This window comes from Sturnus vulgaris, chromosome 5 (genome assembly GCF_052056855.1).
Source record: "Sturnus vulgaris isolate bStuVul1 chromosome 5, bStuVul1.hap1, whole genome shotgun sequence".
Classification (NCBI taxonomy): Eukaryota; Metazoa; Chordata; class Aves; order Passeriformes; family Sturnidae; genus Sturnus; species Sturnus vulgaris.
In genome coordinates this window covers 36686764-36702025 of record NC_142247.1, presented here as the reverse complement: position 1 = coordinate 36702025, position 15262 = coordinate 36686764, and the positions used below count along the sequence as shown (strand labels likewise).

Here is a 15262-nt window from a genome sequence, read left to right as displayed (position 1 = left end):
TTCCCAGGATGCAGATTAGGAACACAGTTCTTTGAGGAAGTGACTTATATCACCTGAAGTAGCAAGTCTGTGACAGGAGGAGGAATGGAGTCCTACAGCTCTGGGCAGATGATGATAAAACTACCTCCCAGTTCCCTTTGTTTCTTACACTTCATATTCCAGCTCCCACCAAAAAATGGAAGAAATGAATCCAGCAAGAAACATAGTTCTGCAAATTAGGATGCAGGTTTTAAATGCACAAAAATTAAATCCCAGACCGGAATGAAGCACCTGTAAAGTGTGCTTTAGGCAGCTCAGATGAATGGTCCAGGAACCTAGCTAGTGAAAAGGGAAATTCTTGTTACATGTCAGTGGGAATTTTAATGTAAAAAGGAAAGCTTCTTTCTCTGGAGCTGAGGCACTTGCATCAGAGGCAGTAGGGCAAGTGTGTTTGCCAGCTTGGAATCCAGGACTCAGCATCTTTTCCTGGAACTGGAGCACTCATGAGTATTTTTTGAAAACACTGAGCAGAGTTCACCATAATAATGCAGGTTCTCATCCTAAATATCTACAGATGGCAAGTGGTGAGTAACTTTGTTTTCTGACTCTTGCTGGGGCTCTTCAGGCACACAAATTTCAATCTCCTGAATCACTAGAATCCCAGACAGAGGTGTTGAAAAAGAGCTCGTCAAAAAAACAGCCGTTGTACAGCTAGGAGTGTGAGAAAGAGGGATGAGGAAGAAGGACCTGGTTTAGCAGTCTTCTGGTCAGCAGGGAGAATGCTGATTTCAAAACCATTGTTTTCAGTCCAGCCAGCTCCACTGATTCTTCATGAATTTTGTTACACAAGCACTGTGGGACAAATACTGAAATGTTTTTGGGACAGACTTTGGAATTCTGAGTTCTGGCATTAATACACAAGAAAGATAAAATTTTGAATTTCCCATTCAAATATCACACATCATAATTACAGCAAATTCTGGAGCTTACTATGGGCTGCTGAATGTGTTTTGTGATTTGTAGATAGGGCTATGGGGAACAGATACTCTGTGAAGCATTCTTCAGCTGATGTCAATATGTATGGATAGTTGTGTATGAAGAACACTTGGTCTGGGGATTTGGGTGGTCTGTCTAGTCCTAGATTTCTTATGCAAAGTGAGAAACAGCTTTGATTAGTGAATCACTTACTTTTCACTAGAGATAAAATTTAGTCTGAAATTTATAAGCAAAACGGAAAATTGTTGAAATTAAGTACAGCGTGGATCTTGAGAGGCAGCAATAACAGGGAGACCCGAAGTCATCAGTTATTAGACACTTGAAGAACAGAAAACACTCTTCAACAGGAATGTTTTGTTAAAATGAAGGGATTGGATGTAAGACAAAGGAGGTATAAAGATGGAATTTCATCTTAGAGAGTTTCAACTCAGATCAGTGCGTTCTGTGTTTTTTCACGTACAGATACTGAGCCAAATCCTCAGACCTGAATTTAGATGCCTCTAGAGCTCTTCATTTTAAGCAAGCAGAGCTGAGAATTAGCAAGTCTCTAGATGTAATATTAAAGCAGCAGTAACTCTGGGTCACAGCTTCCAGTACACTGGGAGCAAGATAAGGGTCAAGTCAGCTTTGCAGATGCTTCTCTTAGACTGGCTTGGAGCTACTTATTTCTGATGAATGCATATCCTCCATTTCTTCATAGAAGACATAAATAGTACACTTACAGGGAGGTTTGAAGGACATCAATCTGTCATTGAAGGTTTCTTTGTGATTGATGAGGAAGGAGATGCATTTATTCATCCTAAAAAGAGTACGAAGGATATGTTGGCTAGGGACTGCTGAATCTAACATCAGGGAACAGAGGGTGGAGGCCCTGTTTGTGTTTGAAAGATTGAAAACAGGTTTCTCAAGACATGGAACATGATGGAAATGAAGTGTTAAGAGGTTCATGACACCATCTGGGAAATATGATTGGGATGTAGTGAGTCTTTGCCACTTCGAAAAAATAAAATACTTGAGAATGTTTAATTTATTGCATGTATGAGACCATCTTGAGGACATTACTGATGGATTAGATTATCTTGCTTGAATTTTGTGTAAGAAAAGACTGAGATCCTACTTAAAGCACCTTAATGGAAGGAAAATGAGCTGTTGCTGACTTAAATAAGAGTTTGGTTTTATGTTATATGCACTGCTGATAGGAAAATCATCTTTCTTAATATTATATTGAAGGTATTTAAAACCAGGAGCTTTTTTAAAAACTGATTTTAAAAACTGTTTAAAATCAAAGGTGCTTTAATTCTAAAAGAACTAGGTAGGAATTTCTGTTGCTTCTGTGATTGATTTTGAGACAGTGGTTTTTTGCTGGCTTTGCTGCTTGGATGTAATTCGTTCAGTTGAGTTGAATTAATGAGAATTACAAACCTGTAGTTTCCATGGAAGCATGTAATGTAATCATACATAGGTGTTGCTTTTCCTTGTACTTATGATGATAATTATTTACTATGTTTTGCTATAGAAACCAGCAGCTGTCACTATTTGTATATATTGAGTTAACTTGTGATCTCATTTTGATTAGTGTATTGTTGGAATAACTCCAATGTAGTCAACAGAATTATTCCAGTTTTATTATTGTTTATACAGAGTATGATATGGTCTGTGAGGAACCTAGATTGCTTTTACTGTCCCCGAGGAGAAAGTCTACAGTGCTTGTTGTTTTATTTGTTGTGCTGATTATGTTAGGAGGACTTTAAGTAGTTTGTTCTAAATTATGTTGGAGAATTTAGTATGTGCAGAGGCAAAAGGCCGTAATGGTGGCTGTGAGTAATCTTTAGTATCCCTGCATGTTGAATCTTCCTTGTGGACAATGATGCAAGCCAGTAATGGTGATGAGCAAGGGTAGCCTTTTGTGCCACCTGCTTTCCATCTGCTCTTTTCAGATTCCCTCACCATTACAATGGAAGAAAGGAGGAATGTGCTAGGTTTGCATTTTGTGTTTTTCATTGATTGAAAACAGAGAGCATGTGGAGGGTATGCAAAGGCACTTCCCTCTCTGTTTTGTGGGTGACTGAATCAGTGGCTGCACCACTGAATTCAAGAGCAGGCCAACACATTTTTTTACCTGGGTCACTGGAGTATCCCAGTGAAAATGTACCATGCAAGAAAATGAGTTGTCAAATTAATTGAAGTTTCTTGGGATTGTTCTGGAGAACACTTGGTGGAACAAGCTTAAATTGAAGGGGGATGTATGTTTATGAAAGAGAAGGGTGGCAGGCAGAAGGTGTGCTAGTGGACAAAGCAAGTGGAATTTCTTAATTGCTTCCTCCTTCAGAGAGAAGATGGAAAAAACTCGTTCTAGAGTGTATTTATCTCCTACCCCATGGACCTGAACTCCCTTGAAGATTGCTTTGTGTTTTTATTAAGTATATGTTTCTGAGACACAGTGGAATTGTAACTTCCTTATGCTCAGCAACTTTGTTCAGAATTGAGTGAGGTTTAGTGAGAGAAGAGGGTCTCCAGGTCTTCCTTAAGTCTGGAGAAGGATAGAACGAGAACACTTTCTGAGATTCAGAAAAGTGTATTTTAATTTTAGTGTCCGTCGTATCTGCTGAGAAATTACTCTTCAGATCACGACAAAGGACCTGGAAGTCTGCTTCTACGTATTTAGCACTGAGAAACTTGCTGAGGATATTTCAGTTGAACGTGTTTGTGTGCTCATCTTGGTGCTCGCTAAATGTGTATTTTATGCCAAAGAGGGGATAGCCGAGTAGCTATCCCCTGCATGCTTATCCACTGGCTGTGTGAAAAGTTCTGTAAACAGTTGGGCTGCCCTAAGCATCTGAAAGAGTTTAAGAGGTGACATCACTTGAAGGGTTTGAAAGGGTAGTCAGCCACACTAAATCAGTTTTAATTATATGGGTAGGTTGATAATGATACTGGTAGGCTTCTTCTGATCAGTTGTATTAGTGGTTTTCACTGGTATGATAGTTCTGCAAATCTAGCATACTTTCTTGGCAACTTTTTTTGCTGAGCTTTGAATAAGGATTTCTATTCAATATTATATTGAATTCTGTATTCTTGTGTGCATTGCTGATTATTTCTTGAGTAAGACAAATATGTAGCCAGAACGGTGTTCTGCACCTCGAATTATCAAATTGCGTGAAACAAAGAGAGTACCTATTCCTAATAATGATGTTATGATTCCTTGCAATTTAACAGCACAATTTCTGTGGCTACTTGCATCGACAGCTACTGTCTGTCTCTCCCAAATGCTTCTGTGCTTGACGAAAGGATTAGTGAGTCAGGCTCTTTGGCTTGTGTTACACAGGTCGGGTTAGGCAGGCCTCTCTGCCTTGAGTGGGATTTTAGTTTTATTAACATCTGTAGCAGTTGTTCAAAGTACCATTTATTAAAATCTGAAAAGAAAGTACTTAGTTCAATGAGACCAAGCATTATTTCATTGACTTTAGTATTCTTTACTACTACTATACTTTTACATATATTTTGCTGCTATTTGTGAATGGTGACATTTGTCAGTCTCCCCCACAGAGTGATGTTTTCAGTTAATTCATTTTGTGATATACAAGCACAGCAATAATGGCAAGTGATAAATGCTGATTTTAACATTTTCATATGTCTGTATATTCAAATATAATTTATTTGGTCACAGATTCACATGGTATGGTAAGTGGGTAGAGCAAATTGGAATATCCCACATTTCAGTGGGATCTTAAAATGGAGACTTCTGCAATTTCCCAAATGATGTTTATCCCTTCCTTTATCTTCACGTGACTCAAACCCCTCCCTTTTAGTCATTATTGTGATTCTGCCCTCTCAGAAGCCCTCCCAGATTGTCAACTCTCAGAAGCTAGAAATTTGGTAACCACTACCTAAACTGACAAGAATGTTTCTCATATAAGTTACAGGTTTCCAGCATTGTCACTCTATTAAGATAGAATATCATCACGTAGTCTTGGTGGGAGCCCTGGTAACTGGACTCCTTTTTTGTCCACCATCTTGCATCACTCCTAATTCAGAGACTTGTATAGTACTTTAATTATGGTCTTCCATCTCTCTGGAATCTCCCAGCTCATTTTTGAGCTTCTAGATATTTTGTCACTTTAATTTCACTTAAAAATCCACTACTAAAAATACATCAGTTTCTAAAAAAGATATTTTGAGATGTTCTTTCAAGGATTAATTCTGCTTCTGTCTTACTGCTTTTGCCACCTCTTAGTAACCACTTTACTTTCAGGGAGAATTAGATGTATTTAATATGAATTTTCATGAGCAGGTTGTTTCTAGTAGAAGGTATCTGTGCCCTCAGCAGGGGGATTGGACCTAGATGATCTCTAAGGTCCTTTCTAACCCAAAACATTCTGTGAATCTGTGATGCAAATAAAGGATTTTTTTTGAGCAGGGCTATGAGTAATGACTTTATTTTCATGCTTTATAAAATCACTAATATTTGATGTAACAAACATTATTATAATTTAGTAATTAGTAGTTTTATATAACATGATTGTGTAGTAGTATTATTATAATATTATTAATATTGTCTTTTAATATTATGGAGCACTAGGTCTAAATTCAAATTTAAAATGTTAAAATTTAAAATGGAATGGCAAATTATAAACCCATGCCATCCCTGAGTTAGTGTAAACTGGATCTGGGGCTCTTTTCTGGCACTCTGAAGTTATCAAATTTCCTGAATTTCACATATGAGGAAAATGCAAGGTTCCTACTGCTAATCATTTCCAAGCTTCAAAACAACAGGATCAGATGGATTTGATTTCTTAGCTGCTATCTTCTCTGAGATGTAGAAGAGTAACTGTAGAGCTGCTTCCAAACAAAACAGTGATTATTTACCAAAAGGAATGCAGCACTTAAGGGAATTAATGAATTGTGAGAATCCTACTTTTGCTGTAATTAAGCAGAATTTATTTAATTCGGGTAGGTCCGGTGCAGTTTAGATAATTTTCCAACTCCAAGTGCTATGATTTGTTTGCATCACATGAATCTCACTCACAGTGAGACAGTGGTGGAATGAGTTGAATTTTTAGGACCAGGAGTTAGACTAATTTTTAAGCATCTGGTGTTAAGAGAGCCTCTTTGTGTGCTAACTTTAATCTGCTGACGGTGTTTCTGCCCTTCTGTCCTTGCCAGGAGCTGGCCAGGAGAACAACTTAAGAATTAGAGTATCTAATTAGACATCAGAAGGTCAACATGGAGTGACGAGCTGCAAGTATCTCAAGCCTAGGGTGAGCTTCAGTCAGAGCTCAGACATCTGAAAGGTCATCTGCAGACAGTGAAGCCCACAGATATGGAGGCTTCTCTTTTTCTACTCAGAAATTGCTTGGAGTTCTTGTTCAGTTAACAGATTACAAGTCATATACCAGAAAGCAGTTTATGCAAAGCACTTGTGAAAATGCCAGTGCTATCCATACTGTGTGCTTGGTCCTTCAGTTTTGGACAGTTACACCTGAAAGATGGCAGCCTCCTAAAAAACATTATTTTTTTAGGAGACAGTTTTCAATTTCAGATACCACTGAAGGAACATATGCACTAGGAATTAAAGTTGTAACAGTTTCACTGTTTACATTGAATTTCCCTTGTTTTCTTGTTGTTTCTTTATTTTGAGATAAATTCACACTTCCTTTTTATGAATGCATTCAGTTGAATATTAATCTGACAAATGTTACTATTTGTTTGTGGAGGAGATAGGAGTACAAGCAGCAATGAACGATTGCATGCCCTACCCATAAAATTTGTGACTATGGACACAACCATAATGCAAATGGAGAATAAATGTGTCAACAGCAGGTTATATATAATATTATTCATTTGTCCACCTTTGTATTCTCTTGAGTCCTGGGGTCTAGTTGTAGGTATGAGCTGCAGGTTGTAGTGGGTTTCTATACGAATAATGTTTCTTGGTTAATTGATTCATTTTGTTAATGTTGTCAGCGGGAGAAAAATGGATGTAGACATTAAAATTGAAAATGTTTTAAAAATTAGATCTAAATGAAAATTCCAGTAACTGAAATACTCTCAGTTAGGGACTCTTCTTCAATAAATGCCCTTTGGCAGATAAAACGTGTTCCTCATCCAGCAAATCAGATGTGGATTTCTTTGTACCACAGGCGTTTTTTCCTATCATCATTTGTTCATATCGATCACAAAATCTGTGAACCTACACCCTGTAATGTGAATTGAAGTGACTCTGGGAATAGGGTGCTTCTGGGACTAGTGTTCAGATATGTTCAGTTTGTTACTTCCAGAATTTTCCTGCAAACTTATATTCCCAAAATATTAATTATCTAAAAAATTACAACTGAATTATCTGCAAAAGCTACCTTCTCTGTATATTTGCAGTATACCTAATGACTCTTTCAAAGAAAAGCAGCTCCCCTTTCTACACCTATTTTCCCCCAAACACGCAGAGGAATTGGAACAGAATATGTACTAACGCAGCTCCAGGTCTGACTTTGATCACTAGAAAGCATTTTGACCAGTAGAAGTTCAAAGTAAAATCCTTGTGAACATAGATTTGGCATGATAAGTTCAACAGCTGTTTGAATATCCTCATGTTGTAAGGAGGGAATACATTTATAGCCATGTGGTGTCTCTTTTCACAAGGTGTGAAAATGAGTTTAGCTCAATGGAACACTTCTCTTTAGTGCCAGCCGAAAAACCAACTAACTGGAATTTTAAAATGGCATTTTTAGTCCTAAGTAATGTTCTTTAGTCCTAAGTTTCGTCCTATAGCATGTGTGAAATGCTGTGGCTCTGTGGCTCAGGAAATCTTGAGTGCTGAATTTGGTGTAGAGAAAGATGATAGCAGAGCCTTCATCTTGTCTTCGAGTGTAGTCCTTGCCACTCAAATAACATTATTTCTCAGGTTACAGTAAAAAAGTAAAAATAATTAAAATTTATAAGCCAAATGATTTGACAAATACTGGTAACTTTGCAGAAAATAAATCTTTGGGTGCAAAAGGATGTCCATGCCTCTTAAACTGGAGTCCAGATTAGAGCTCAGTGAAGTGCAGAATTCAAGGGTGTGTTTTTCATCTGGTGTTCAGGAATAATGTGCCCATCTTTACATCTTTGTGTGGAGTATGAGCCAGCTCCCCCCTCCATGTGCTAGGGAGGGGAGCAAGCTCAGTCTGCTCCCCATTGCTCCTCAGCATGACCCAGTATGTGGCCTGCCCTGACCAGTCACCAAACCTGTGTGGCAGTTTTTTTTCTTCCCCAGTGCTTACTTTCACTATGAGATCTGAAAGATGACCTGTCAAAATATTCTTCCATCCAAGTGGCTTTTCTTTCTGGCAAGTTTCTCTGTAAACAAATTTTTACTGTGACTGGAAATTATTTGCAGTGAGAACTAGAAACTATACATCCAGATATGACAGAGAAATGAGTTCATGTCTTCTTTTTCTTTTCTTTTAATAAAACATGCTGTCATTTATGCACAGTCAGTGTTCAAATAGCTGAGTGGTCACTTAGAGGTGTTTTATTTTTGAGGCTATGGTATTAACTGAGTTCAATATTGCTGGGTTGGACTTCTTAGTGCTTGACCTTTCCCAGAGGAAACCTTTATTAACACTTTTCAGTTTGGAGGCCTGGCAGTCCAGACAGTGACCTTTATTCCTCTGCTGTCTGAGACAGGCTTTATCACTCTGACAGAACCTAATTAAAATAGAAAAAAAAAAAAATAATCACAGAGTGATGTCAGTGAGAGGCAGAGAACCAGAGTAAGAGCTTTTTCTGGCCAGAGTACATCTATAACTAACTGCAGCTCTTCCCTTCTTTTCACTGGTGGAGGGAATGTTATTTTGCCAGTCGTTATTCATTCTCAATGAGCAAGGATAATCTTTCTTAATCCCTTAGAGGGGTTTCTTTGCAGGATGTTCATTCTGAACTTTAAATACATTTATGTAGAGCCAGATTCTGTCATGCTCTTTCCTGCCAAATAGTAGCTTCCTCTCTTAAAAATCCAACAGTGAGTAAGGACAAGAATGAAGAAAAGTAGACTTAATGATGGGTCAACTAAATGAATTCAACTATGTGAATTTTCACCTGCGCTTACTTTTCTTCACGAACAATGACTTAAACTTTTTATTTTCAAACCCACTTAACCTTCATGAGCATCTAGACCTCAAGATCTGTGGTCCTTCTATTTTTTTTAATGGGGGAGAAAAGCTTGCAAACAATGCAGTTTTGTTTGTGTTCTTTTTCACAGGTTCAGCTCCTACCAATGAAACCAGGAGTTTATGGCTGTCCCCATGCCATTTAACATGAAAAGTTCAGTGATGTCTTTCAGCTGTTCTCTCAGTGATCCTGATTCTCACCAGAAATTTAGATAATCAGTTAAACAAAACACTGCCATTCTTGCCTTTCATCTTCTAATAATCTTCAAACTGCACCTAAGTCAATGCTATTCCAGACAGACAAATTTAGAGTCTTAAGATCAGAATAGTTCTTCCAATAGCTTATACCAGACCATTTTACAAGAAAGAAATTCTCTGTGCTTTGCTTCTCTGTTTAGCTGTTAAAGTCTCTTTCTTAATAGAGTGGAGAAGCTCCAGTGTATTACCTGTTTCTCATTTTTTGAAGTTCTTGGTGAATATCCATCCCTCTTGTTTCAATCCTTTTTACTTTTATCTTACCTATTTGTGAGATTAAGATTTACTGGTTCTCATCAGTTTTGCTGTTTACATTTTGAAAGGGAGGTTTATTAAGTGTTGGAGTTTTCAGATCTGGATTATTATTTTCAAATAGAGCAAGGCTGACCTTGAATCATTTTCTTTACATGACATGTTACAGTATTTCTGTTCTCATAAACCCTATCAGAGAGATTGTAAATTTTAGTATTTCCTTGCAAGTTCCTGAGAAGCAGTGGTAATACCAGCTACCCCAGTTCTTCGCTGTCAGGGGCTTTTTTGTGCTGAATCTAATCACAAAAGCAGTTGTTTAAAGGGCACACAATGAAGCAAGGACCTTTTAACACTTCAGTTCTTTAGAGAATCACTCTTGACAGTCAAAAATATTGATTAATCAATTCTGCAGTAAAAAACATGGATGCTTCTTATAAGTGTGACTTAAAAAAAGAGATACAGTTGAGTATCAGCTTCAAGCAGTTTGAATCTTTTCAGATACTGAAACTGAAGATATTTAAAAACAAATTCCTGGTATCTCTCAATGGCTTAGTTCATAAAGTAAAGGCACTTGCATGTGAAAAGATTAGATTATTTTAACTCTTCCTCTTCCTTTCCTTTTTTTCTCTCCTTCTCGTTTTTTTTTTTCATTAGCCACAATTGTGATTGTGTTCTAAAGCATTTACAATTACAAGTCACGGTATCACATACTTGATAATATGGCTGAATATATATGTAAGTTTCTCTCACATGATGTTTTTGTGGTTTTTCAATGTATTTTCTGTTTTTTCCACTAATATACCAGAGAGGTGGTGGGTTACATACCACTGATACATTGGAGCTGCACTGGTTCGTTCCAGAACAATAACTCTTTTTCACTTTGAAGTCTGTTCATTGAAGGAGAGTTATGTGTTCAGATAGATGGGTTGTTGGATTTGACTAATTAAGTCCTATACAAGCATGTAGCATGTCTTGACAAGAACCTGACCTAGTATCCATTATGAGCTCTGAAATTTCTGAGATAATAGTGGACTCTGGGAAAGAACTAAGACCAAGGAGAGCTGAGGAGTTTGAACTTGGTGGTATCTATTTCAATGCATTTTGAAACAAGAAACCCTTCTCAATTTTAATAATCTAACTCTTTCCTTTGTTATTCATTGTAGTTAATGAAGGAGTTTCCCCTGCTCAGCATGTTCAACATCCATGAAAACCTGCTAGAGGCTTTGTTGGAACTGCAAGCATATGCAGATGTCCAGGCAGTCTTAGCAAAGTATGATGGTAAGTTCAAATATGTATCTGTATTTTCTCTAAGTGATACACACAGAAGAATTATATTTAAGTTAAACTCCTAAAATTTAGAAAACACTGAAATTAAACTGATAGGCACGAGCTTCATACATGCCCTTACACAATCCTTTATCCAAAGATTAAATACTGTGCATTTTTTCTGCCAACCCATGCTGAAATCATTGCACAGGGTGGTGGCACTCACTAGCAGCTCCCCTGCACTTTCTTTGTTTTCTGTTGATATTTAAAGAATGACTGTTTAGGTTCTGCAAAATTTTTTTTTAATATATATTTTTATTTTTTATTTTTATTACATGCTATTCAAACCTTTTCTGAAGAAAAGATTATCAGTTCCCTTGTTGACTTAGCTGTGAGTGTTGACTTAGTAGCATAGAAGAAAACATTGCTTTAATTTCAGAGCAGTCTAGTGAGTAGCAAGCTTCATGTCTTTTAGGGAAACCTTGGAAAATTCAGAAGACTAGGTGGACATTTTGTTGGAGTTTTTTTGTTTGTTTGTTTGTTTGTTTTCAGTAAACATTGGTTTATGCAGCATTGCAATTCTGTTCATGTTCAAATCAAAGCTGCTGGAGCACTAGCTCTTTAAACTTGAAGGGTTTCAGAGGTGCAGAGGTAGAAGCACCAACTGGTATACTTTGTTTAGTTCAAATTAATTTGGTTTTCCTCATACTGCATAAACACTTGGTGACAAAACCAGGAATATAATCCAGTTTTCTAGAGCAGCATTCATCTGCCTGCACAGTGCCACTCTTCCTCCTCTTACTGCAGTCCCTGGCTTGCTCAGTAGCCACTTTCCAAGTTCTGCATCAAATGAATCAGAGAACCTACAGCTGTCAGTTTCCTATTGTGTTACTACACAGTCCTCATTCATCCTCAGAAAAGTGTCATTTTATGCACTGGGTTATGGGAGTTTGAGAAAGGAATATTACATCATGATATAACTAGAAATGAGATCATAACCTGCATGGATCAAATAGCTGACTTAACCTATGTAGCCTTAATTTTGATGTCAATTCTTTTGCCAGGTTGAACTTGCAGCCTTTAAAATGTTCTAAATTGGAAGCTCTTAGTATCTCAGATTTTCTTAGAACAAAGATTTTGAGGCTTGAAACATCCACGTTTTGGAAGGAAAAAAAATATGGACATGATTTGAGCTACTATTGTATAAATGCCTACCAATATGGACACTGGAGCCTATATCCAGAGTGCTCATTTCTCTTTCTCATGGAGTCTTTTAAGGAATTGGCTGGTCTTCTGTCCCATTTGCTTACAGAATTGTCTTCTCTTCTGCACGCTCAGTTTTAGCATTTAATTGCTCCCACTTCCTACCAAGGGCTCCTTGTTCAGCCAGTACTGCTCATTCTCAGTTCCATTCTTCTGCTTTTCCTAACCTATCCAAATCTTCTCTACAGGGCAGTGATGGTCAAGATACATCACCATTCACTTTACAACTTCTGTCTTAACATCTTTTCCATCTACCCTTTTCTCTGTGGTCTATGCCTCCTCTTCATTTGTCATTTTCTGTTGCAGTGCCTGGGTGCCAAAAAGCAGAACAGTAAGAGCTCAAGCAAACAGAGGCTTCTTGCTGTCAGCTCCAGTACTTGGGCCCATATCATCACACAGAACCATGGCAAAGGGATGGTGCATGTTCACTGGAGTACTGACACCTGTACTTGTTGAGCAGGGAATCTTTGGATGGTATAGCAAAAAAAATGCAGAAGCTTCGACTGAATATGGGCTGCTTTCTTCTAACATCTTTTAACTTAGGAAGTTAAGATAGATTTAAATGAGGTTCGTAATAGACCATTGGCTTGGTAGTAGCACAATCATCCTGCCAGATTTCTGACTCCTGCAGTACACTGTGGTAGAGATGAGGCTATTTTAGAAAAAGATAAATAAACAGCTGATTGCAAGCAACATTAGTGATAATTGCTACTACCAGTCCAGTCTGGAATGTTTTCAACTCTTTTTGGAGTCAGATCATTCTAAGCAGAGATCAAAATGTCACCCAGGCCCTTGAGTATTTCCATTCAGTAGCAGTAATGGCTCCAGGAGATATCTTGGTTTTACTTAGTCTGATTGAAGAAATTGGCAGTTAAGTGGTAACATCAGAGTCTTTCTGGTAACTTCTTGTATTTCAGTAATTCCTGTGACACTGGGAGAGATTCCTATGTTCTTTATTTTGCCATGTTAAAAAGCACTTAAGTAGAAATGCTGTTTTTTATTCCCCAGGAATCACAGTATGTTGGCACCTTCTAGTCTTCAATGTAGGTATGAGGTAATAGTCCTGGGAAATAGCAGAACTGTGACAGAACAGGGTACTGTGTTCTTTAATCTCAAGACTAAACTCCAGTGCCAGCTGTACTTCGCCATACTAAAAGCACTGATCCCCGATTTTAAACAATACCACGGTAGCTCTTTATGTCATGGAAGTTGATAAAACTTGAAAGTGTGTTTCATTTTCTCAAAAGCATTTGATAGAGTCAGAACAAATGAGACTTTTAAAAATAAAGCTCTTACTTTGGCTGTTTGAACACAGGCAGTTTCAACTCACACTTTGGTATTGTGTGTGTGTATGCACTAGGTTTGCAAAAGGGCTCAGCAAACACAGGCTTTACCAGTATAACCCTTACAGTTCATGAGTCTCAGAAGGCCTGTCTCAGGGAGTCTCAGCTCATTTTAGAACTCATCAGCTTCATGTGTTGTAAGATTTATTGGAATATAAAACACTGAACTCATTTATACTTTCCTATCTGCAGTTTCTGCTGGTCCCACTCCACTGCTTTTTTTTTTCACTAAGACCAAACCTGATTTATTGTATTTTGATAACATATGAACAAATTATTTCCTTGAGCAATCTGCTCCCGCCCTGGGCTAAAATGTTGGACCACATCATGTGAAACCTCAGCCTCTGCAAGCAGATGCACTGCTTTACCAAAAGCCATGTGTTAAACTGTGTTTATATTATGTACCTGGCAACAGAGCTGATGTCCATACTCATTATTCATGGAAAAAGGTTCTCATTAGTGGAACAGCATGCACTGTTGCTGAGCTACATCATTATGGTTTCAGAGTTCAGTGTCTGTCAATAGAGTGAGGATGACCTAAATACTGTTGAATTCTGAAAATATTTTTGGCTCTGATTTAACACATATCCATGTTATTTACAGCAGAAATAGTTATGGCTGGGGGAGTTGGTCTGCCTGTAGTCATGCTCAGAGCAACTGATTTATTAATTTCTCTGGGCAGGCAGTTGCTCTGATAGATGTTATCAGATACGTGGGCACTGTGTGAAAACTCAGACTTTTCTGATAATTTAAAGTCAGGTTTAGAAAGAACGGATGCCTCTGTATTTAATTCTAGTGATTCAATGGTTCCTCTCTAAACCTATCCTTGCTTTCATTTTTTAAAAGTACAGTGTTTTCCAGTGAGACTGTAAGCCTTCTGGTTTGCAGGATAAACACCTTATGCAGATTCTTCTCTCATACCCCTTTGCACAGAAGGAGAAAAACCATGTTGCCATGCCAGAGTCCCAAATGCAGAGTTCACTTGAGATGATATTTTATAGCAAAGGACACATAGAAAGGAAATGGGATTTAAATGCAAAAGATCTCATTCTGCTCTATGCTTTGACACTTCTTTACTTGGTAACAGCTTACTCAAGAAGAATCCTACTTTAAATTAGTGTTATATCAAATGCAGGCCTTTGAAGAAACACATTAGAAACAGAGACTTCTTTTTCTTGGAATACTTTTAACTAGTGAAATCCAAAAAGTTAACACAGAGAAGTGACTTTTCTAAAATGTAGCCTATTCAGGGCTACTCTCTTTTCTCTGCCCCCTTCTGTCCAATTTCTTATTGTCCTTACAGATTATGCATGTAAATTCAATTTATATTGAAGGCAGTCCTTTTGTAGAGAGTTGCAGATTGATGAAGCAGTTGCATGCAGCCTTCAGTTACATTAGCTATGCACTCCAGGGGTTTTGTAGATAGTTTCATTACTTGCCATGTTTATATTTGACTTTTTGGAGATGTTCTACCTGATGGAGTTAACTGGGTATGTGTTCTAAGTGCAGTGAAGAGTTTTCTTTGGAGTTAAAGATGTAGCAAGTGGTGGTATGGAAGCAGCCATTCTCTCATACACAGTATTTTATAACTCTTTTGTTTCTTTGAAAGAGATATCTTAAGAGAAAGTTCCTTTTAGTTATGATTATACCAAAACCTAATCTACCTTCTCCAAGAGATGCAAATCAAAACCTCCAGTTTGTGTAACAGTAATATTGAGAGAATAGTTTGTCTTTTTTCCTATCTTTTCCAGGTTCTGCTTG

General features: G+C 37.6%; 1 protein-coding gene across 2 annotated transcripts in view; it reads left to right on the top strand.

The window, feature by feature from the left end:
- ST7 (suppression of tumorigenicity 7) overlaps positions 1 to 15262 on the top strand; it is a 138195-nt gene that overhangs the window by 97191 nt on the left and 25742 nt on the right. For both annotated transcript variants that reach the window (XM_014892151.2, XM_088165449.1), the window contains exon 9: positions 10793 to 10907. In XM_014892151.2, the coding sequence (XP_014747637.1) occupies positions 10793 to 10907 (115 nt within the window). The remainder of the gene's footprint in view (positions 1 to 10792; positions 10908 to 15262) is intronic.